Raw genomic sequence first — 25,265 nt, 5'->3', positions numbered from 1 at the left:
CAGACTGTGCCAGTTAAAATGTGTGAAGTAGGAGGGGTAAAGGGAACTCCAACCATCAGCTAGTTACAATATAAGCTTAATCTAGGTGTATGTGCTGAAAGCATTTCTAGCATCTTTTTTGTTCTTTAAAGTGTTGGGGTGGGGGAAGAGGGGAGGTAAAGGTTTAGCTACAGCCCCAACATAGTTTCAGCATGATGGACAGCATTAAGAAAATCTTGTAAGTTTTCGTATGCTTTTCTTGTGTTCTTTCAGATAATTCGGATAGTTTTATTGACCTGTCTCAATAAATGTTTCAGTGAAAAAATCTTGCACGTATGTCTGACCACTGATCAAATATTAACATGGTTCGGCATTTTACTGTCATTCTTTCAGCTAAAGCTCAGCTGTATTCTGAATTTTATATAAATCAGAAAAAGTTATTCAGTCTCATTCAGTTATATTTAATGGTCATTAATAGAGGGTTAAAATGTATTTATTTATATTGATTTTAAAAACAGATCAGGGAGGAAGGTTTAAAATTAAAATGATGTTAGCAGTATCACTTTACAGTGTATGTGTACTCTCCATATGGACATGTATGTAAATATACACATGTATAATTCATTATATGATTTCATGAAGACATTTTAAGACCTATTTACAGTTCTGAATATCCAAGCTGGTATTTGGTAACATACTATTATATAGAGCTGTTATAAAAATACTACTACAAATCAAATTGAATGTCATCCACATTTTGCTTTATTTTCACAGATGAATAGTTTTTATGGAAAACGATCTCAGCTAATTCATGACTCAAATGTAGTTAGAAAAACTGTTTTTAAAGAGCTGATGCATTGTAATGCATGCTTTGCTGTGAAAGTGTGGAAACAAATGAACAGATTTTGGGGCTGGCTGTGGATTAGCACTGAATACTTTAGTACATATATACTAAATTAATTTTCTTAGTTTATAAAATATCTAAGACAATGGTAGAGCAATTATGTAGGAGAGGTTGCTAAGTCCTACATTTTATTCTTTTTCTTCAGATACAGAGAACTAGCAGTGTGAAGTCAGTAGTTCATTTGTCTATTGCAAAGATGCTGGAGCTCTATAAAATGTCACATTTTCTTCCCAGGTTCTTCACCTGGCGGTCTTCTGTGATATTGTTGATTGTATTCATTTAATACTTTAATTTTAATAAGCTTTTTACTTTTTTTCAGAGCAGTATCTTACTTTGCTAAATGTATGTAACTGGAAACATTGACTCACATAGGTGACAGCACACCTGCTGTCAAACACTGGAGTATAGTATAGCGACTTCACTTTGCCTAGCTTGTCAGTTAACAAATTAGTTGTTAAATCTGCATACGTTATTTATGGGAACCTCTTTTTTTCATGACTATACCCAAGTATTGAATTTAAGCACAAAAAATACTATTTAACAGGTTTTTGTTTTGATGATAATCAATGATCATTCATAGAATTAAACAAACATTGTAATACTTACCCCAAAAGAAGTTTTGCTGACATGGTGTCACTGAGCTGAACAGACTGTTTGATGCCATAGTCCTTCTCTGTTTTCACACACAACTTGTATCTTCTGGTGAAAATACTGCTTGAAGCCTTAAACTGAAAATACAAACCATACCCAAACCTGGTTTTAGTATTAGTGTGCCTGGAGTGCATAAACTCTGTATTTGTTTTTTTCTGTCCAAAAATTGTGTAGCACTGATAATGTGAAAAGCAAGGAACAAAACAAAAAAGAGAATGAGCAAATATTTGAAGGACCTACTATTACTGCATAGACTGTGGTTAGAGAGCACTTACTGACTTTGTTGGTCTCAGTGGCTGGTAGTGACCTGCGGAGATTAACCATTTAAAAACCAGAGGCTTCTTGCTATCCTCCTGGAGAAAGTTTGCACCGCACTTGTGGTTCTGTGGTTGTTTGTGAGGCGAATGAAGCATTCACATAATCCAAAAAAGCAAAAGCTTTAAAACTCCTTTTTTTTTGCAAGCACTGTTACTGGAGAGACAGAATCATGTGGTTTGTGACATCACAGTCCTCAAAGTAAAGTGGGACTGCCTACCACTGTGGCTTTTCTTTCTCCTCTCTCTCTCTCTTTTTTTTTTTTTAATTTTATTTTGACAAAAGGCCTGTGGCAAGGCCCTTCCTGGCATCCAGAAGGATATAGCTTTTTAATTTTTGTGACTCATGAGGATTTGGAGAGAATACAAAATGCTGAAAGAGCCCAAACTCCTGTACAGTTAAAGCATATGGACAGCAGAACTTTATTTGTACTCTCAGTGCAGGCTTCTCCCCCCCCCCTTTTTCACCCCCTTTCGTTCTTTCTCTTGTTCATTATTATGTCTGTGGAAAAGTAAGCAAAATTGGCGCAAGTGGCTGTGTGAAATTCTGAACAACAGTGATGATTTACAATAATTTACATCTTTGGATTGTATCACAATCTTGGGTCTGCTTCATATTTGCTGGGTGGCTGGATTCCTTCTGTTTTTCTTTTTCTTCTTGTCTTCCTATACTTGTGAATCTGTAACTCATTGTAAGAAACTTTACCTTTCCTAAGGTCTGGTAGCAGACTGCTTGTTGGGGCTGTGTTTTGTACTGTAATTGGCTGTCATAGAAGCGTTAGTCTGGGGATTCCTTTACAAACCTTAAATCATGTCTGTCTTGCTTATGTACCCTCAAGATTAGCTGGCAGCTTTATATAATGAAAATTAAGTGCAATTATACATCAGTCTTGGCTTTTTTGCTGAATCTGTAATTTGTATATTGTAACTACTTTGAGTACTGTATTATAAATTATGCTTTTTGAATAAAAATACTTCAATTTAATATAGAAGTTACCGAACAGTATGGATTGTGCTGGTTGTGGAATTTTGATTGCTAACATCAATTACTTATTGTAATTCTAGTGTTTCAGAGAAACTGTTTTCTTATACTTTTTGAGGGATACTGTTAATAGTGTTATTCAGCAGTTAATGTTAGTGCTTACTTTGAAAATGAAACGTCATTTTGATGCATATGTAAGGCTTAAACACTTAACATATGCATATGTATAATCTATATATACTTAACAGACTATAACTTTAACTTTGTTTAATATAAGATTTTACTATATCAGGACACGGTGTTAACAAAAGCAGTATTTTTTGTTTATTATAGAGTCTTTGAAATAAATTGCAAAATGCTGTGTGTAATAGGGAATAATGTGTTCAGTAGTCTTGATTTGCTCACTCAGATTCAGAACAAAATTGGAAACATCTTTAGGAAACTGTCTTATTTTTGCCCCCTCTGGACATGTATTTGTGTAGAACTCATTTTCTTGTTAGCATGATTGTATAGTATAAGCACTGTATTTTATAATTCCTTTTTTTTGGTTGGGAGAGGCAGAAGAATGGCAGAAAAGAAATAGACATAATATTTTCTAAGCATTTTTCATCATTTATTTGTAAAACTCCTCATTAACATGTCTCTGGCAGTTGGCTTCCCTCACTCCTTTTCCCCTTTATCTCCTCCCCTGCTTCTGCAATAAACAGTTGACTAGAAGTGGTGTGAAACTAATCGGTTGAAGGGTGGGGCAGATCAGGTTCTCCCTATTTTGTGTGGGTTGATGGAGTGGGGGGAGAGGAGATGGGAAAGGAGGATTTCAGTAAAACTTTTCTTTGGCAGATACTTATCAGAGAAACATAAAACCAATCCTGTTTCTGAACATCTCAGCATAATGTGTATTGGAATGTAAACTATATTATCTTCAATTCAACGCTTTCCCTGTTTTATAGAGGTTGCCAAATTTCGAGGACTGTTCCTTAAAATAAGAACCTATTAGGCAGTGAATAACCTGATATATATAGTACTTAAAAAAAAATACAACCAAAACCCAACCCAACCCAACCAAACAAAAAACCCACCTGTTCCTTTAAAGGTGGGTTTCTTGTATCCCTAAATATATATTTTTATTGTAAGATAGTGCTATCACTGAGAAAGCAGTTAAAGGCATAAAAATGATGAAATAGAGCACTAATTCTGTTATATAAAGAAAACACATGTGTGAATTAGAAGTCTAATCAACTTTTAGTGTAATAAAAGCATTTGGAGGTTTTTGCCCCTATTTGTGGAATTTCAAATTGTAAGTACAAACATCGCTGCAAATACGTGTACACATGGCAAAAGTTTCAGATATTGTATTATGCTAAGTATATTCAGTTATCTTATATCATAGATAAATTTACTGTTGGAGGCAAACTCTTATATTTTCCCCTATTTAAGCCCAATCTTTCTAATTCTAAAAGACAGAAGCCCAAACATTCATTACTATTAATTTCTTTAATAACTGAACATTTTACTCACCCCAGAGAACTGGGTCTCTGAACTCGGTACATTGAAATAAAACTGACCCAAAATGAATTTTTTTGATTGCCTTGACTTGCATAGCTTCAATATATTCCACTAACTTTCCCTTTCAGTACTTACCTAATTTAGATGGTCTTTTGAACAGCCACAGGCTACTTTATTCATTTTTGATATCAAGATTAAGATCACTACAATAAATTCTCCATTTGGCAGGGTGAAGATCTTTGAACTGTAGAAACATCTTGATACCAGTGTGGGATTGAAGTGTAGTTTTAGACATTTTCTATATTCATTTAGAATTTAAATTTGTTTTCTCACTGTCAGAAATGTTTTCTTGTTGTTTGAGTAATCTTTTTAATTATGAGATTTTCTGAAGCAAAAACATATACAGACATAATACCTACCAACTTGTTTCTTCAAAATAGCTTAGACTTTTAATGTGATGAAGATATATTAATTCTGAAAAGTCACTGTAAAGAAGTCTGTTGATTGCAGACTCATACTTAGGACTTTTCTTTAAAAGACACAACTATAGAAAGCAAAGTTAACTTAAAAATTCTGTTGGGGTTACTTCAAGCCACTTATATAATTACACTTATAAATATCAGGCTAAAGAATTTGCTCTGTAAATTATGGACTTGTTCTTTGATGACAAATTAAGTCTCATTTTGAAATTAAAGTCAATTTAAACACAAAACTAATGCCATCATATCCTTTATCTTTGAGGAAATTTGTTTTGAAAACCTGCAAGCCTTGCTTTATCTTATTTCAAAACATTTTGGTTTTTGTCACTCATACTTTATACAGCATATAAACTATAGGATACACCGTAGAGAGTATATTTGTACTTAAAAAGTTTGTTTTTATGTTATGGTCAACTTGCTATGAGAGAAGAATCTCCCACCTATTTTTTAAAAAGGAATAGATTATTCCTTATCTTTTATTTCTCCCAGAAGAATAAGACAGACTTCTATAATGTGGCATATCCTTATGCCACTTCTTCAGCTGTGTCAAACCCAGAGATATTGCTGCTTTAGGTCTTTCTCAAACAGTGCTGCATTTTCCTGTTTCTGACGGCATGAAGCCACTCTACTTGGCATCTACATTTCACAAATCCATAGAGAGTCGTTCTCATTTTGATTATAGCTTTCTCAGTGGTGCTGCATTTTACTTTATTTAGTGTTTTATTCCTGTGTAGGTGTGTAATTACAGTATTTACACATTTTGTAAAAACTTCATTGTATAGACTAGTGTATACTTGTATTTTAAACTTCCAGCATTGTTCCAGTTGCCTGAAGTAGATTCAGTATCACGTATGTTAAGCTATTATAACAGATCTTGCCTTCTATTTAGCAGAAGAATAGTATTAAATAAAAATACTTCTTTATGCCAGCTTATATTTCTTTTCATAGACATTGTTGCTAAAATACTGTCGGGGTATTGAACAAATAAATGCCTTATTTTTTATTATTACCTTTCTGTATATACATTGTCAACCTCCCCCCCTTTCTCCTGAGTATTATTTTAACTATAAATGGTGTGAAACTGACTGTCTGTGGTTCTGTGTGAAAAATTATCTTTTCTTCTGTTGTAAGCAATTACTGGTTGTCTGATTTCTTCTCTTTGGACTCCTACTGTTAAAGATCTGTTTAAACCTAAAACAGAAATCCTTGCTATAGATTGAGATGAGAGCAATTCTCTGTTAATCAATGATTAATTCACTAGTAATTAACATTTGTTTCATGTTGCCTTGGATTATTAACCCTAGTGTCTTTATGCAGAAAAAAAGTCACATAATAGCCATTTCAACAACAATAATGGAAAAAACTCTACCTGCTATCCAGGCCTTGAACAAGCTTCTGCATCTTAGAAGCCAAATATATCTTATTGACTGCTGCTTTTGTATATTATTGCTCAGTAATTTTTCGGTGTATCATTGGTGGTGTTCTGTTCTCCCTCCATACATTTATTTTGGTCTGTACAGCAAGTAAGAATGCCATTCTAGTTAAATATAGTCCAGTAAGGAGTCAGTAGTTGCTGTTTAAAAACATTATAATCTTTTTGTATTTTCTCCAGTCTCTTTTCTTTTAAAAAAGAAAAAAAAGTCAATTTGCAGAAAATATGGGAAACTTGTCTCATATAACAGCTGAGGATGTGGCTAGGTTAAGGCAGGAAACTGCTACCCACAATGCAATGTTACATACACTACCACTTAATAAAATTTATTTCAAACATGCTACTGACAAAACCAAAGAAAAATAATATCCTAACTATGCTAGTTAGTACACTAAATATATCTAGGGAAAAGTGAAAGTAATCTGTCTAAAGCATTTTTTTGCTTATAGGATACAGTACTACCACTAATCAAACAATTGGAGATCTCAGTAGTTAAAGCAGTGACTATTTTTAGAAAATATTCACCTCTGGAAATTAATGCTTGCATGCTGCTCATTGGTGTTGAAGTTGCTATTTTTATATGCATAGTTTTGATATTCTTTTTGCTAGCTTTTGGGGATATTCATTCTATATTTTCATATGGTATGAGATTGGCAACTTTTTAATATATTTTTTTCTGGTTGGTCTTAGTTGTACCTTGAGTTTACGTACCTTTTACCATACCCAAGCAACCTACACTTCTCCCTCCCAAAAGAAGAGATGAGGCTAAATACCTAACCTATTTTTGGTTTGACAGGAAGACGTTGTTCATGTAGTACTTAAGAAAAGAACTAAGAACAAGAAAACATTTATTTATTTATTTACTTTTCATGTGTGAAGACAGACTAACTTAATGAGGTTTTATTTGACTGCAGACAATTTTGATAAAATGATCTAAAAGACATTTAATATGCTTTGGCTAATTCATGAGGTAAATACAATATTGAACACTTACTGTGTAAATGTAATATTTTTAATAATTATTTATTAAAATTGGGTTTTTTTTTAAATGGATAGTAATACCTGTTAGAACATTTATGTTGAAATGGCATGAATATCCAGAGAGTTTTATTTTAGAAATGACAGAGTCCTTGTTTCTCATTGTTTTTAAATACATGTGTATTAAGGGTGATCCTCTTATGGAAGATTTTTTTTTAAAGTATTTTCCCCTATAGTTAAACACTTATCAAGAACAGCTGCTGTAGTGCTATGGATCCTATCCATGGACTCATGGTGGTCTGCTGAACAACGTTCTTCAACTTTGACAGGTGAGACAGAGACTCTCCAGTGCCACTGCTTTTGGATGAATCTAGCTGTGGTTGCAGAAAGTGCATCTTGCCAAAATATATGGGTAAGACCACACACAGCCTTTAAAATAGTTATTGTAAGCTTATTTTTAGGCAATATATGTCTTGACAGTTCCTTTATTTGCATGCCAGTTTCATTGCTGCTTATAGATTTTTCATTTATTTTAGTAATGGCAATAGCAGATTTAAATCTGTATTTGTAAAGCTTTTGCACAACATTTACACTGTAAAATGACAGGCTTTCTCCTTTCAAACCTCAATCAAGATTAGGAGACAAGTTTTTTAAAAACATTATAGCGGAGCATTCATACTGCTTAGAGTTGTCCTTGTTTTCATGTTAAGCCACTGTTTTCTGGGGCATAGTTCAATGATAAAATGTTGCTTCTGGATTTAAAATTATACCAGTTTCAGATGCTTCTGTGCTTGTATAAGTCTGAAAGGATGTATATATGAGACATGAAATTTATTCAGTAAGCCTAATAAAAGTTAAATGCTTTTTTAAATTGGTAAGATATGAAACATTGAAGTTAAAATCGCCACTTGATTTATACAGTAGCTACTCACAGTATTTTTCATATTAAAAAGTATTACATATTCAAAATATCTACCTAGACAATTGGCTGGATAATACATATTTAAAATATATATTTAATTGATAGTCTACAAGGATTGCACCGTGTAGGATTTTTGAGTAAACAATACTTATATCAGGTTTCAGAGTGGAAGCCGTGTTAGTCTGTATCAGCAAAAACACCGAGGAGTACTTGTGGCACATTAGAGACTAACAAATTTATTTGGGCATAAGCTTTCGTGGGCTAAAACCCGAAGTGGGGTTTAGCCCATGAATACTTATATAGTATCTTTTAGGACAGATGTTTTTAAAATACCCCAGAGAAATTTAAATATATAACTGAGATGGAATAACACAAACTATTAAGAGTGCAGTGATGCTTTATAGTTGTGTATATGTACTTGTACAGCTTATTCTAATTCTGCAGCTCGCAGAGTAACAGGCATAATCCATGTGTAGTTAGTTCTCAGCCACACATTATTTATTATTTATTTTTTATTAGTTAATTTTGCATATCACTATTGTGCCAGGGGATTTTACAAACAAATAAGACAGCAAAGTCAATGCCCTGAGGAGCTTACAATAAAAACCTACCACCACAAAACAAAAGACTAAAACAAAAATGGAAATGAGGGCAGGATAGTATGCAATAAAAAGCAAGTGATTTGAACTATTAGGGATAGTCACCAGGTTCTACTTTCTGGATATATGTGTGTGCGTGCATTAGCTTTCTTCTGTTCGGGCATGGAGAAAAACAGTGGTTTGTAGGCCTTCATTGTGTATGAATCCTTGTATTCTGATTGGGTGTTGGTCATCCAATCAGAGTGCAAGGTGGTCAATTTGTGTGTGTGTGTGTGTGTGTGTGAGAGAGAGAGAGACACACTCTCTAAAATTCTAGGATTATCACTTAAAGCCTAGAATATATGAGTCATGTGAAGCAATGGAAACAGCTACAAGCATAGCTGAGAGCTCTTTTTGTTCAGAATATCACTAGGTTCAGTCGTCACTGGGACTCATGGTCTGTAAACATCTAATTTTTAAATTCTCAGCCATTTTAACTTTACAGATTACACCCATGTGACAGGAAGGCATATATCTATGTCATGCCAAGGGACCTAGACCATTGTGATAGTAGAGGTAACTCAGCCAATCACCACATTAATTGGCATACAACAATTTCATTGGTTGTATTGGGGGAGACTGCACTGAAGGTGGATTACTTGGCCCAACAGCTACTGGTTTCTCAATATTTCTGTGAATATACATAACTCTGCATTCTGGTTCCTTGTAATACATTTTCTCTATTCAGATTTTTCAAGTTGTTTGGTAGCAACAAAGATGTTACATCAGATTCTCAGGCCCTTCAGTGGAAGCAGAAAACTAAAATTTTTATCAGAGAAGGAAAAGCTATGAAAAAGCAGTGAAAATGAAACTGTCAAACTAAAAGGAAAAAATATATTTTGTAAAATAATGTAATTATTGCATTTCTTTCCATCCTTCCTCCCATTTCTCTCTCTTGATCCCTCCCAATAGATCAGCAAGGCTCTTGTCCCCAGAATTTACTTCTATTGCACAATTCCATATCTGGTGAAAATCCTAGCCACTCCCTCTCAGTTTAAAAAACATTATTGCAGGTATGTGGAGAATAGCTTTGTAGCCTTGTAAGGAGGGAAATGTGCCCTGGAAAGGAGATGATACCTGGAATAGAAGAAGTAAAATTGAAGAGAGAAGGAAGGGGAGGGGGCAAGAAAGGATTTTTTAAATTCTTTAATGAGTTTGCCTTTCAGCAATATGGCAGGTTTTTTTTGGAGGGTGGGGGTGGCTAAGACAGTAGGAGAAACCAAGGAACCAAAATTGAACAAACGAACTGCCACAGACCCCTTACAAGTTGACACAATGGGTAGAGTTCTTGTAGAAGACCAAGAAAGTAGCTGGAAGATTGTGGCAGCTATGAAAGGTAGAACCGAGGACAAAGATCAGTGGAGCTGTGAAGAACATGAGAGATTCTTTCTTTCCTTTTTAATGAGTGTGACGTATGTGTCAGATTACTAGCGTGTGGGTTGTGCCTCATTCTGTTAGGCTGTCTATGCGGCCCCTCAGGTTGGACTATGGGGATGTGAATTGGAGCTGGAGCATCCAGATGGGGGAATTACAGTGCAATATGCTAGTGTGCACTGCAGTTCAAATCCCTGTAGTCCAAACTGTGGGGCCATGTATATTAGCCCTCAGATTACTATTATGGAGTCAGTTACATGGCTGTAAAGTGCTAACTCAGTCCTGGATGGTTTTATGCATCTGCAGCAAGGAAGACAATGGTTGCAGGTAACTCAATCACTGATAATTAATAAACACTACAGATGTCAATTCCTTTTAGTATTTAAGTCCCCAGTCTGAACAATAGGCTGGTTGATAAATGGGAATAAAGAGGGAGAGGGTGAGGAGGAGGAATCGAAGCAGGGGATCAATGAAGAAAGAACTTGGAAACTGTTAAGAACCACAGCTCTGAGGCCGAGTGTGAGAGGCAGGATCTACAAAGAAAGAGACTATGATTTGGTCCTCAGAAGAGCTAGGGTCCCAGGGCAAAATTGGGCCTATCTAAGTCTCGATGGAAATTCTAAGTTTAGGTAAGACAATATACATGTAGACCTTTTTTTATTTTAACCTTATATCTCTGGTAGATTACTATATTTCCATGGATAAATAATATTTTGTTTTGAAGAAACTGGTGTCACTGTGTCTGCCTACTGTTCACAGCTCAAGGAGGGAAGTCTATAATAGGGAACCGACCCAATTGGACCTGCTGAGGAAATGTTGGTAAACAGAAGGACTGTAATCTGAAGACCCAGTCGGTAGGGATGAATCACAGGATTCCACTCTGAGAGAAGTGAAAGTGCTGGGCCTATTACTTGGAAGAGGTCTCATCGAAAGACTGAATGAGGGATCAAAGGTACAGCTTACCCTGGAACCATGGCAGGAACCTTTCACTCTAGATAGCAACAGCAGGTATTCTTTATTTGTGGAGAGGGCTCGTAAAGGACACAAACAGAGACAATATCTCATTCAATGATCCAGAAGAAGGAAGTTAAATGAAACGAGCAGCAAAGAAGGGAAAGCACCTAATTGTAATCAAAGAGACTGTAGTGAGGAGCATGGACTGATTGGCCTGATAAAACAGAATAGTTTTGGTGCCTTCTGGGCACCAAAGATGATGGCATGGAAAAGGAACTAGGTAGCCTAAAGAATTTTGGATATTTCCTACTGATTACAATTCATGTGAGATCAAGCTACACCAATGAATTAAGATTTGTTATCACAAATCACAACAGGAAGCTTGGAAGAGAATTTGACTTAAGTCATCTTGCAAGAAAATCCCTGTGAAGCCAAGTGGAAATGAAGAATTAGTAAGGGTCCTGGATACTAGAAATGCACAAGCCTTGCTGGAAGGGTACAGGGCACTTGGATGCTTTTTGTGATGAGATCCTAGATAGGTTAAACTGGCACCAATCCTAAAGCAGAAAGTAGTGTGGATGGGATAAAGACCTCTTGGTTCAAAACCAGCTGGAGAGCTTTAAACTAGGTATTAGCCAGGATGGGCAGGAATGGTGTCCCTAGCCTCTGTTTGCCAGAAGCTGGGAATGAGCGACAAGGGATGGATCACTTGATGATTACCTGTTCTGTTTATTCCCTGTGGGGCACCTGGCACTGGCCGCTGTCGGAAGATAGGATACTAGGCTAGATGGACCTTTGGTCTGACCCAGTAAGGCCACTCTTATGTTCTTATCAAGGGCAAAGCTTTAGCTTAACTCATGTGGTCTGCCCTACTTTTTACATTAGAAATCTGTGTAAAAGATGGAGCTGTTCTGAAACATAAGATGAAGAATAAGAGTAACATTAACTTTCATATAAATGCAAGGAACTTGAGAGACAAGCAAGAACAACACGAATTATATGAAATGAAGGAAATTATCTTATGGGCATAGCGGAAAACTGAGTTGGGATACTTATCATAACTGGGATGTTGATATAGATGGATATAACATACAGAGATGAGATGAGAAGTGAAAGTGGAGCATCACTGTTTGTAGACCAAAGGTGGGTGTAGTGTCCAACCAGGTCATGAACAATCTAGTTCAATGGCTGGGAAGAATTACCTTCTGAGAATTATGAAACCCAATCTGACCGTGAAAACAGATCCACCAACTTGACAGGAATAAGGAAAAGCCTGATTATTCAGGCTATGTAAAGAAAAAAGATCCCAACAATACCAAAGTTTCCAAACTCAAGTCATAGATGTAGTGTTCACCTGTAGGAGTGTACACACCTTGGTTGCCAGTCTCAGCAGAGTGGTCAAAGATTGAACTGGCATGGAGAATAAACCACATTCTTGACCGCTTCTCGGGTTCCTTTAGGTCATAGTTGGAAGCATTTTTTGTAGGAAAGTGACAGACCTTGCATGCTGCTGTTGTACCTATTTGCATTCGGAGAACTTTGGGTTCAAGTTCAGCACTTCAGCTAACAATAAATAAATTAGAGAACCAAAGAAATATCTTTTGCGTATTTAACTTAAATTATCAAACTGTTTTTTATATAATCTAAACTAATATTTTATGGAATAGTTCAACTTTTTGTGGTTTATCTTTTATTGTTTTATGTCCAGAGTAACTGAAATTAAATTTACTTTTTCTTTATTAGTATTTTAAAAAAACCCAGAAAAATAAAAATTTACATTCTATTTTAATTTGGGGGAATGATAGATTTGATATTTAGATGTACATTAAACAGATTCATGTTATAACAGATGAATTACATAGCCACTAGATGGGACTGGTTGTAACATTCATACACTCTTCATGGTGTCCTCTTCCTCATATATAGGAAGTTTTGATCATACAACAGGATCTGGTACCTACTATGACAATAACATGCCATGGGGTACCACTTCAGAGGTACTCTTTGTGGACACTAGTGGATTCTGTTGCAGGGTCAGGGCCTTTAAGCTTTTACTCTGTGCAGTTAGAACCCTCTTTGTGCCTACCCCTGTGCTGAAGGAATTGGTTTCTGCACGAGCATGAGTCCAGCCTCCTGGAATAAATTGTAAGGCTGGGACCTTGAGGAGTGACTATGCTCATTGAAACAACATAAGCAAACAAAAACCTAATCCCTTTCCTTCACATCCTATATCATTACAGCTATTATAAGCAGATCTATTCACTTCCAGAAAGAATACAATAATGAACTTTTATGGCCATTTTCATTGTCATGGGTCAAAGTATATTATGTGGTGTTAATACAGTAACAGGCTTTGGTCTTGTCATTGCCAAATTCCATTTTGCCATTTTAATCTTGAATTTTCTATTAAATTTATCATTTTTCTTATTGGCTTTTGCAAACTTTTACATTTTAAGAAAAAGCTAGATGTGATTTTCTTGCTTTGTGAGGTCCAGGTTTGCCTTGTGTGGGTTTGAAACAGCTCTGCAGCAGTCTGTTTATATTTCAGTTTCAGGAAAAATGATACCAGTCTTCTGAGAAATGGAATATTTGCAATAATAAGTGGCATCTTTACAAGTTAAACATAATCAAAGAGCTAAAATATAATATTTGGTTGTCTTTCAGACAAAAGTTACAGTGAAATAGCTCCTGTTTTACCATTAAGAGTTGGTGTAATTTATTTTTCTTTTTTAACTGGAGAACAAATTCAACTGGTTACTGCATAAAATTGAATCCCTATGTTTTTTGTTGTGGGTAGAAGAAGGTTATCATCTGTTGACTTCTGTATGTGGGAGCTACAGTAATTTAAACTATTTTTTCTTCCAGGTAATTGGATCAAATTGGACACTTATACATGACATTGTTATTCTCTTAACGATGCTTAAAATGATGTATCTTTTTTCTTAAAAAATTTCTGGTTTTGTACTTCATGAAATGCTTTTCTTTTTGCAAAGGTGCACTAGTAGGTTTCTGTAGATTAGATGAGAGAGAGCTGTGCAACCCAAACTAGCAGAGTTACATGAGAGGCCTGCCTAACTTTCTGCTAAATACATGTGTTAATTAATTAACAGTCTAAACAGTTGATAGATAGAAGATGAACTGTTACCAGAAGCATCTTTCAATCTGTATTACCGACATTATTCAATCTGTATTACAGTATTTTTCAGACTACCTAGCATTATGTATCACTTTATATGTTCAAAGCTCACCTCCCATTCAGTTCAGTTGCAGTTGTGAGTGTTCCACACTTGTGCAAATCAGATCCCAGGATCCTCTGCCTCATTCACTGTACACCTTCCAACTTCTGAAATGAATGAGGCAGGGAACATAAAAACAACAGCCTCCTTTACTACACAAGCCTGATTCATTCTCAGGTCAGGTCTGTGTTGTGCTCTGAATGAGACTGGGATCTGTAGAACCCATTGCCACAGGATAGCTATAAAGCTAAGATTTTACTAGGATTTAAAAAAAGGAGTAGATATTTCTATAAATAAAGAAAAAAGAAAAGGAGTACTTGTGGCGCCTTAGAGACTAACAAATTTATTTGAGCATAAGCTTGCGTGAGCTACAGCTCACTTCAGTGGATGCATTCCGATGTAGCTCACGAAAGCTTATGCTCAAATAAATTTGTTAGTCTCTAAGGTGCCACATGTACGTTAGTCTGACGTCGATCCTGGCAAGATAATGGAGCGGCTGATATGGAACTCAAAGAATTAAAGGAGGGTATTATAATTAATGCTAATCAGCATGCACTTATGGAAAATAGATTCTGTCAAACTATCTTGATATCTTTTTTTGACGAGATTACAAGTTTGCTTGACAAAGAAATAGTGTTGATATAATAGAATTCTGCATCGTATTTGATTTGGTAGTGAGTAACATTTTGATTAAAATACTAGAAAGATACGGTTAACGTGGTACATATTAAATGGATTAAAAGGTGGCTAACTGCTGGATCTCAAAATGTAATATTAAACGGGGAACCGTCAAACGGATATGTTTGTAGTGATTAATTCTTAATTAATCCACATTAATTAATTAATTAATCACTACAAACTATGATTAATTAATTAATCACTACAAATTAATCACTACAAATTAATTGATTAATTAAACCACAAGTGATTAATTCTTGGTCCTATGCCATTGAATAAAAATGTTAGTTATCTGGAAGAAAACATAAAATCATCACTGATAAAATTTTCAGATAACCATTGCCCAAGTTTGCATGTCAATAATGAACAGTACAGGTCACAGATAGAGTGATCTGGCTTGCATGGTAAACTGGGCGCAAGCAAAGAATATGCCTTTTAATACGGCTAAATGTAAATGTATACATCTTGGAAAAAAGAATGTAGGCCAAACTTGCAGGATAAGGGACTCTCTATCTTGAGAAGCAGTGATTAAAAAAAATTTGAGGGTGGTGGTGGTGGACAATCAGCTGATCATAAGGCTATGATTTAGTCACGGGTATTTTTAGTAAGTCATGGACAGGTCACAGACAATAACCCAAAAGTAATGGGCTGGTGCCTGTCCATGACTTTTACTAAAAATACCCATAATTAAATCTTAGGTGCTGTGGGAGGGGAGGGATGCTTCTGGGGCTGCTGCTGCTGCTTGTGTGTGTGTGGGGTGTTAGGGGATGCTGCTTATCCTGAAGGGGTTGGAGGGGGGAGTACTCCAGGCCCCATTGCTGCTGGGCTGGAGGGGGTGGCTCGGGGCGCTGCTGTTGCTGCTGGGGGTAGGGGGTGGGGTGGCTCGGGGCCCCACCACTGCTGCTACTCTGTGCGGGGGATGGCCCCAGTGCCGCTACTGCTCTGGGCCAGGGGCAGCCTGGGGCCCCACTACTGCTCCCAGACCGCTACTCCGGGGCAGCACTCAGGACCAGCTGTCTGGAGCCGCCTGAGCAGCAGCTTGTGCGGCTGGCCCCGGGGCCACCCCAGCTGCTTGGGTGCTCCTGGGGTTAGCTGCACCAGCTGCTTCAAAAGTCATTGAGGTCCCGGAAAGTCATGGAATTCTTGACCTCCATGAAAGACTTACAGCCTTAATCATGAGCTCCGGGTGTGACGCTGTGGCCCAAAGGGCTAATGCAGGCCTTAAGTTCATCATAGGGAAATCTCAAGTAGAGAGGTTATTTTACCTGTGTATTTGGCATTGGTGTGACCACTGCTGGAATACTGTGTCCAGTTCTGTTGTACACATTTTAAGAAAGATGTTGTTGATAAATTGGAGAGGGTTAGAAAACCTGCCTTATAGTGATAGATTCAAGGAGCTCAGTCTATGTAGCTTAACAAAGAGAAGGTTAAGGGTGATTTGATTACAGCCAGTAAGTACCTACAGGAGGAACAAATATTTAATAATTAGCTCTTCAGTATACAAGGTCATGATCTATTGAGTGGAAGTTGAAGCAAGACAAATTCAGACTGGAAATAAAGTATACATTTTTAAGTTAGTATAATTAATCATTTAAACAACTTACAAAGGTTGTGGTGGATTCCCATCACTGACCACTTTTATATCAAGTTTGGATGTTTTTCTAAAAAACATGCTCTAGTAATTATTTTGGGGAAGTTCTCTGGCCTGTGTTATACAGGTCAGAATAGATGATCACAGTGGTTACTTTTGGCCTTGGGATCTATGAATATTTTTTTTAGAAGGGCATTCTAACCTTTATGCGTAAAATGTTAAATCAGTCTCTATCTGATATGGGTAGGAAGAAACTTCTTCGTTAGCAGGTTATTTCATAATGGTCTACCATGCGTTTTTTCATGTGTTCTGAAGCATCTGGTGCTAGCCACTTGGAGACTGGATGGTGGACTAAATGAACTACTGGTATGGCAATTCTGTGTTCTTACACAGAGCAAAGCTTCGTTTGGTTTGAAAAATGGACATGATTAGCGACTTGGAAATCAGTGCATCTGTTTTTAGGATCAAGAACTGAGATAATCATGACTAGATTTGAATCTGTGGCTTCAAGAAGATGAAATATTTTGAACATGCTGTATAAAGGAAGGTATGAGTGGTTGGTTAGATTGCTTACCTGGGTTCAATTTCTTGCTCTGCCAAAATAGTGTCATGATAAGCAAGTCACTTGTTCTTTTGATGCCTGAGTTCCCCATCTGTAAAATGGGGATAACAGTACTTCCCTACCTAATAGATGTGTTGTGAGGATAAATACATTAAAGATTGTGAGGTGCTCAGAAACTATGGTAGTGTGGGGATATAAGTACCTAAGATAATTAGATAGGTAAAGCACCAAGCTATTCCTTCCAGCAGGAGTGTAAAAATTTAATTGCAACAATGTGTACCTTTGCTGTCTCTTTGTTCCTTTATCTACAGCAGTGGTTCTCAAACTTTTGTACTGGTGACCCCTTTCACACAACAAGCCTCTGAGTGCGACCCTTCCCCCCCATAAATTCAAAACACTTTTTTATATATTTAAAACCATTATAAATGCTGGAGGCAAAGATGGGCTTGGGGTAGAAGCTGACAGCTTGCAACACCACCATGTAATAACCTCATGACCCCCTGAGGGGTCTCGACCTCCAGTTTGAGAACCCATGATCTACAGAAAATGCTTCTGCCAAACATTTTCCCTTTCTCAAGCCATCTCAGTCTTTCTTTTATGTGCTCTTCTCAGATCAGCGTGGAAGGTAGTAGAGGTAGTATAAAGGAAGCAAATGTTTCTTCTTTCTGCATTGCTGCTCTTCACTTCATTCAGCTAAACAGGACATCCAGTAATGGTACTCAGAGTGCTTAATACATTCAAATATTAACTAGTCAGTAGTCACAGCCTTCGGCCCATTTAGAAAATAAGCAGATATCTCTTTTTTTACAGATGACTTTCTCGAGAGGCTTTAGGGTCTTGTTTTCAGAGTTGCTAAGCACCTGACTTAAATTGCACTTAAAAGTGTGAGCTGTGGGTCCCTAGCACTTCTGAAAAACAGACCCTTAGTGACTTGCCGAAGGTCACATAGTAAATTATTATTAAAAACAGGATTAGAATCCAGCTCTCATAATACCTAGGACCATATCTTATGCACTATATCACAATGCCTTTAGTTTCAGAAAACTTGATAGAAATTCATGAGGAATATTAAATATGTTGATTAGAACTGAGATTATTTAAAAATAAAAATGGTTCAATATTAAAATGTAAGAAATTCTATATCTGTACAGGACCTGGAATTGGGAACATAGAGTTTTACCAGTGATTTGTTGGTTTTTATGTAGTCACTTAGCTTTTGTGTGCATTCCTCTAGGCCAGTGGTTCCTAAACTTTTTCCGCCGCTTGTGCAGGGAAAGCCCCTGGCGGGCCGGGCCGGTTTGTTTACCTGCCGCGTCCACAGGTTCAGCCCATCGCGGCTCCCAGTGGCTCTGGTTCACTGCTCCAGGCCAATGGGAGCTGCTGGAAGTGGTGGCCAGTATGTCCCTTGGCCCATGCCTCTTCCAGCAGCTCCCATTGTCCTGGAGCAGTGAATCGTGGCCAGTGGGAGCTGTGATCAGCCGAACCTGCGTACGCGGCAGGTAAACAAACCGGCCTGGACCTCCAGGGGCTTTCCCTGCACAAGCGGCAGAACAAGTTTGGGAACCACTGCTCTAGGCCTTATTCTCCTTGCACTCTACCCTGATGTAATTCAGGAGTAATTCAGTTGAAGTAAATACAGTTTCATTTTGAAGAAACAGCTGTGAGAAGGGCAGGAAGGATGGTTTAGTGGACAGGTTTCTGGACTGGGACTTGCGATCTGGGTTCAGTTACAGACTCAGCTACAGATGACATATGGCAAGTCACTCAATCTTCCCTATTGATGATTCTGAAGTGCTATGATACAACTGTGGTGAAAGCCATATAATTGCCTAGACACAGATTGAATCAGCTTCCATGTGTGGTTAATGGAGCCATTAGTTCTTATCTAATTGAAAGTGCTTTAGTGAGCATTGGCTAATATTTGTATTATAAAACTCTTAGAAGATGTATAATGCTCATACAGTTGAAGTACCAATTGTTAATATTTGTTACTGAATCCACAAAGTATTTAGTTAAATAGTGTACAAAATGGAAGTCCTTAAATTTCAGAATTTAATCCCTTTTTCCCCCAGAGGGAATATGTACTAGTCCCCCTCTAGAAACCCAGAAGAAATCCCCATTTTTCTGTTATTTTTCCTTCCACTATCAAAGGCCCTGCATCTGAGCTAATCTCCTGGTCATTACTTGAGTCAGCCAATGGAATTGTTAGTGACTATGCTACTTCCATGATCCTGGCGCTATGCTACTGCTGAGCCTCTAGTCCCACAGACTTTTTTAAACTAAAAGATTACTATAAAATGAAAGCATTTTACTTAATCCTGTTTGTTACACAGGACCCACAGAGCCATCATAGTATAGTCAAACTATTTCTTTGTGATGCAGTCAGTGTAGCTTTTTGCTCTGTAAAAGGCTTTGAAGAGCACTTACAAATCTTTTGGAAAACAAGACATTTCAACTGAGATCAACATTTTGTTGTTAGAAATAGGATAACAGCTGTGACTTTGTAAGCTACTGTTAGTGGTTTTTAGAAGCTAATTTGTCAGCTAGCTGGCACGCTGAGCTCATTTGCCAAAAGAAGTTGATGTCATCTCCCATGTAGCTCTTTGTCAAAGAGAAGGGTCTTTTCTTTTACCCAGTGATTGTCAAATTAAACATTGCAAGAAAGGATATATGCCAATGACATTAGTTTTCTGTTTATGTAGTCTAATTTTAGACCATTCATTGGTGAAGACAAAACTGTATTGGTCTGTTGAAAGGTGATTAATCTTTTTTTGTATCTTCAGTTCATGATGTGTATATCTGTTTTGTATGCACTGGATAGAAAGACTTCCGGAGAACAGAAACTTTTAACAATTATTTTAAATTATTGCTACTTAAATCATTCTTTACTACATACAAGTTCACAGTTAAGGCTTGGTAATCATTATATGTCTGTACTTTCCAAGTGCCATATAGATCCATTTATTATTACATTGTACTTTAACCATCACTTTAAAAAGAAAACTTTTTTCTTAGAAAGTGAAAAAGATGATGAAATATAAGTGGTTAGAAACTGACTTCTGGTACTGCGCACTCTTCTTAATGGAAATTTTAAAACAGTTTTGCAGAATAACCTATCTCAAAAGAATCTGTAGAACTGTAGTTACTCTGTGTGTGGTATGTACAAGTGTAAAAGATGCTCCAGTGGTTTGGGCCTAGCCAGGGACTTAGGAGACTCGGGTTCAAGTCCTTGCTACAGACTTCTGTGATCTCTGTCAAGTCACAAAGGATATATCTACGCTGCAGGTAGGCAGTCTCGAGCTATCATTAAAAACAGTAGTGTGGATGTACATTCTATACCAGCGGAAGCTTGGGCTAGCCACCTGAGCATGGACCCGGGGGTTTGGCCTGGTCTAAGCGTGCGTGGCTAGACTGAGCCTTTTTGCCAGTGCACAACCACAGTGCTATTTGTTGCGCAGTAGTTTGAGCCACTAGAGTGAGACTGTCTGCCTGGGCTGGGAGTCTTGCTTCCAGTTGCAGTGTAGACATACCCTTAGTGTGTCTGTCTCTTAATTCCCTATCTATACTTCCCTTCCTCAGAGGTGTTTTGAGGAAAAATATATAAAAGATTGTGAGGTGTTCAGATACTACAGTAATGAGAGCTTCATAAGTATACTTCTTGGGGAATTCTGCATCAAAAAATTAAAAAGTCTGCGTGCAATATTTTAAAATTCTGCATATTTTATTTGTCAAAATAACACAATATAATCATGTTGGTTTCAATTATTTTGGTAATTTATTTAAACAACAATACAATGGATGGAGAATAGAAGTGGGGGGAGCATTATAGAAAATATCCAACCCCCCTGGCCGAATATTTATGTAGCTAAGCTTGACCCTAGTTATTTATTTCTAGTTATTAATCAACAAATATGTGCAGCCATATGCTCAGTGCTACATCATAGGCAACTGAAGAGCAAGTGAGGTGTGGGGAATCAAACTCACAATTTATATTGGCTAGTGACCATCTCCAGATAGGTCAGTAGCAAACAGTTCATTGAGCACATTTTGATAGGAAATTTTTTCAGTCCAAAAATTTAGTTCAGTTCTAATCTCTAAAACACCATAAGCATTTATAAGGCCATACTGTCCTTTAAACCACTCTGGCAATGTAAAGGAGCCTTAAAACTTTTACACCTGTTTTATACTCCTGGGGAAATTCACAAAGACAATGGGAAACAATTCACTAAGCAGGCAGGCTGCTACATTCTGCTCTGCCTTAGAGGACAGAGCCTGCCCCACACCTACCTCCTCAGAAACGCCCTGACGCTCTGCCCCTCCATGCCGAGCATGCTGCAATATCAAGTGACAGAGACTGCCAAGCCCCTGCCCCGTCTCTACTGGCTGCTCCAGGAGCCCAAACCGACCTGCTTGTGGTGATAGGGAAGAGCGCATGACCACTCCTGCAGTTTCCCTTTGCTTCCCCCTCAGAATTCATTTTTCTGCAGGGGAACAAAGAAATCTGCCGGGGACATGAATTCTGCACATGCACAATGACACACAATTCCCTCAGGAGTAATAAGTACCATAGATTGCTATAGTGCCAACTGTTATAAACCACATACTGTTTAAAAATTGTATTATTGCTGGGTAAAATATCACTGCACATTAAAAGATGATACTGCAGTAAACACAAGGAAAAACTGAGGAAGATGAATATGGATGAGTTAAAGTGCTTTAGTTATGTGTAGTGTGTGTGCAGTAGTTAAGAAGTATGGGTAGACCATAATTCTGCTGTAGTGTTTTAAAACATGCATACATAGACAGTATTAATTGCTATATATTGACTAATTTATAACTGTCTTAGTTATCCAAATTGGCCCTTATGCTTTAGTTTTCAGTTGGATTTTTGTTTACAAAAAATATTCATGTTACTATTTTTGATTTCTTTCTGTAACCAGTTTAATGTATACCAAAAATCGCAGGTTATAATAGCCAGACATTTTCAAATTTAATTGAAATGTTAACGCTTTGTACACCTGCCTTCTTAGTATTTTAACCATGAAACTTAATGTTTCTTTGTAAATCTTAAACAATTCATTACAAATAATTTTACAATAAAAACGGAGTGTGTGGGCTTTACATAGTGCACTAATAGAAATTAATTTTGGTTTAATTGAATTCTGGAGAGGTAGCTAACAAAGTTCTTCCTTATTTTTGTTAAATGACTTAAGAAAAAGAAGATGAGTGTCATCAGACTGTTCTTTAAAAACATATTGGTTGATCTGTTGCGTGCATGTCTCAAATACAGTGTTTCTGTTGTAATTCATTGTTTGATTACTCCACATTTTTAAGGTGAATTACTTTAAACGCTAAAATATTGTATGATGCACTAAAGATAAAAAAAAGTCATGTTATGACAGGTTTTTTGTAGTAATGAAAGTATAAACATTTATTATAAATTTGTTAGCTAAGGAAATTAGAAGTCTCTCTCTCTTACTTTCTAATATGAATCAGTTTTGTTTTATATGGACTATTAAAAGTTTCCTTTAGAATGGAATAGTACTTTCTAACTTTTTAAAAAAAAGTGTAAACAGATTTTTGCTTACCACAGGTTTATTTTTATTTCTTCCAAATGTTATTTCTAATATCTTTTAGTACAATTTTTTAAATAAGAAGGCAGTTTCTAATCTTACCCCATTTGAAAGCAGCATGACTACCCATGACAATAAGGCAACCAGGATCCCATTTGAGGGACTACTCCCGTGAGTAAAATGAGCAGCATTTAAGCCAGGATTATTTAATTTTTTAAAAAATGTTTCCAGACATTTTCTACTGTATAACTTTAATTCCTAATCATGTGCTGTAATAAAACCTGTAGGGACCAAATCCTAGTCCCATTGACTTCAGTGGGACCAAGAACTGGCCATTAAGGTATGTATTTAGGAATGAAATATGCAGCAGAATGGACAGCCTTTAATATTATGGTAGGGAATAACAATTAAAATTTGTTAATAGGATGGGCAAACAATACAGTTTGAAACCTTCACGTGTATTTTCCACTATTAAAGTTGCAGCACATAGTTTTTGATTTCTTATTACATTTTGGACTTTAAACTTGTATCATCTTATATTTCAACCACACTTCAACACATGCCTGAGGACGAAGTTAATATATCTCTTTATAGATTAGAAACACAAAATGTTATCACATTTCCATCTGGACTGATTTTTCCGTGTATCGTCACAGATTTATGATAATTATATTCAAACATTTAGTGTTTTTTTTTTCAAACATTTCAACACAGTAGAATAGTAAATCAGAACTTCCTTTTGAAAGATTGATTGCTGCAAATGTATCTAATCACATCCATAGTCCGTTCAGAACCCTATTCAAAGCATTGATATCGTTTTTTGGATTACTGAAGGACCACACAAATTGTATGTGGTTCTTTCATGGCTGCGTAAAACTCAATAGTATTTTTCTGAATACTGATTATTTCCAGAGGCATGAGATAAAAATGCCTAACTTCCCATTCCTGAGTAAGAATTTTCTGGGGTGCCTCTCTTGTGGTCTAGTTGTAGATTTGAACATTGTCACATGATTGTCTGAGACCACTGCACTTTTATCCATGTGATATCATGGCAGTTGAGAGTATGTGAAGATCAAGAGCTGCATCTCCCACCCACCTTTCCCTCGTTTAAAATGGAGAGTGGTAGCACCAGGCATTTACGGTTTGGGTTCCTCGACTATGGAACTCGTTTCCCTTCTTTGTTTGCCAGACAGATTTGGTGACTTTCAGAATATGCTGCCAGGGTCAGCTGTTCAATTTTTTTTCTAGGAACTAACATTAGTTGGGGTGGATAGGAAGGAATTTAAGTTTTATGGCTGGAGACAGATTTTGAGGGATAGTCTAGATGTGTTAAAAGAAAAGGAGTACTTGTGGCACCTTAGAGACTAACCAGTTTATTTGAGCATAAGCTTTCGTGAGCTACAGCTCACTTCATCGGATGCATACTGTGGAAAATACAGAAGATGTTTGTTTTTATACACACAAATCATGAAAAAAATGGGTGTTTATCACTACAAAAGGTTTTCTCTCCCCCCACCCCACTGTCCTGCTGGTAATAGCTTATGTAAAGTGATCACTCTCCTTATAATGTGTATGATAATCAAGGTGGGCCATTTCCAGCACAAATCCAGGGTTTAACAAGAACGTCGGGGGGGGGGGTGGTTAGGAAAACAATGGGAAATAGGTTACCTTGCATAATGACTTAGCCACTCCCAGTCTCTATTCAAGCCTAAGTTAATTGTATCCAATTTGCAAATGAATTCCAATTCAGCAGTCTCTCGCTGGAGTCTGGATTTGAAGTTTTTCTATTGTAATATCACAACTTTCATGTCTGTAATCATGTGACCAGAGAGATTGAAGTGTTCTCCACTGGTTTATGAATGTTATAATTCTTGACATCTGATATGTGTCCATTTATTCTTTTATGCAGAGACTGTCCAGTTTGACCAACGTACATGGCAGAGGTGTTATATACCGTGAGGGCTTCATAGGGTTACAGAATAAGGATGGTCATGGGGGTAAGACCAAAGGTCCATCTTTCTTGTCTTCTGGCAGTGGCCAATGCCACATGCCCAAGAAGGAATGAATAAAACAGGTAATCATCAAGTGATAGATCCATTCCCTGTCACCCATTCCCAGCTTCTGGCAAACAGAGGCTAGGATCACCATCCCTGCCCATCCTGGCTAATAGCCATTGATAGACTTATACTCCTTGAATTTATCTAGTTCTTTTTTTAACGTTGTTAGAGTCTTGGCCTTCAGAACAAGTGGTGGAATAGTAGTCATGACTGGGCTACAGGTATTGAAGGGTATGTGCTATTTAGGAAAGACCGAAATAAAGGTAAAGGTGGTGGAGTAGCACTGTATATCAATGATGAGATAGAATGTAAAGAAATAAGAAGCGATGAAATGGATATGACTGAGTCTGTCTGGGCAACAATTAAATTGGGGAAGAAAACTATTAGAGCCTCCCCTGGGATAGTGCTTGGGGTGTGCTATAGACCGCCGGGATCTAATTTGGATATGGATAGAG

General features: G+C 37.0%; 2 protein-coding genes across 16 annotated transcripts in view; one reads left to right on the top strand and one right to left on the bottom strand.

Annotated features, from left to right (window-relative positions):
* The window catches only part of RUNX2 (RUNX family transcription factor 2), a 196,845-nt gene extending 194,966 nt beyond the window's left edge, over positions 1–1,879 (bottom strand). Inside the window, exons 1-2 of the mRNA XM_073335765.1 lie at positions 1,810–1,879; positions 1,490–1,611 (exon numbers count right to left, since the gene is read on the bottom strand). Coding sequence (XP_073191866.1) covers positions 1,490–1,547 — 58 coding nt within the window. The 5' untranslated portion in view covers positions 1,548–1,611; positions 1,810–1,879. The remainder of the gene's footprint in view (positions 1–1,489; positions 1,612–1,809) is intronic.
* Positions 1–25,265, top strand: part of SUPT3H (SPT3 homolog, SAGA and STAGA complex component) — a 470,398-nt gene that overhangs the window by 63,508 nt on the left and 381,625 nt on the right. The window lies entirely within an intron of this gene.

Source organism: Lepidochelys kempii, chromosome 3 (assembly GCF_965140265.1).
Source record: "Lepidochelys kempii isolate rLepKem1 chromosome 3, rLepKem1.hap2, whole genome shotgun sequence".
Taxonomy (NCBI): Eukaryota; Metazoa; Chordata; order Testudines; family Cheloniidae; genus Lepidochelys; species Lepidochelys kempii.
This window is presented reverse-complemented; position numbering and strand designations above follow the sequence as displayed.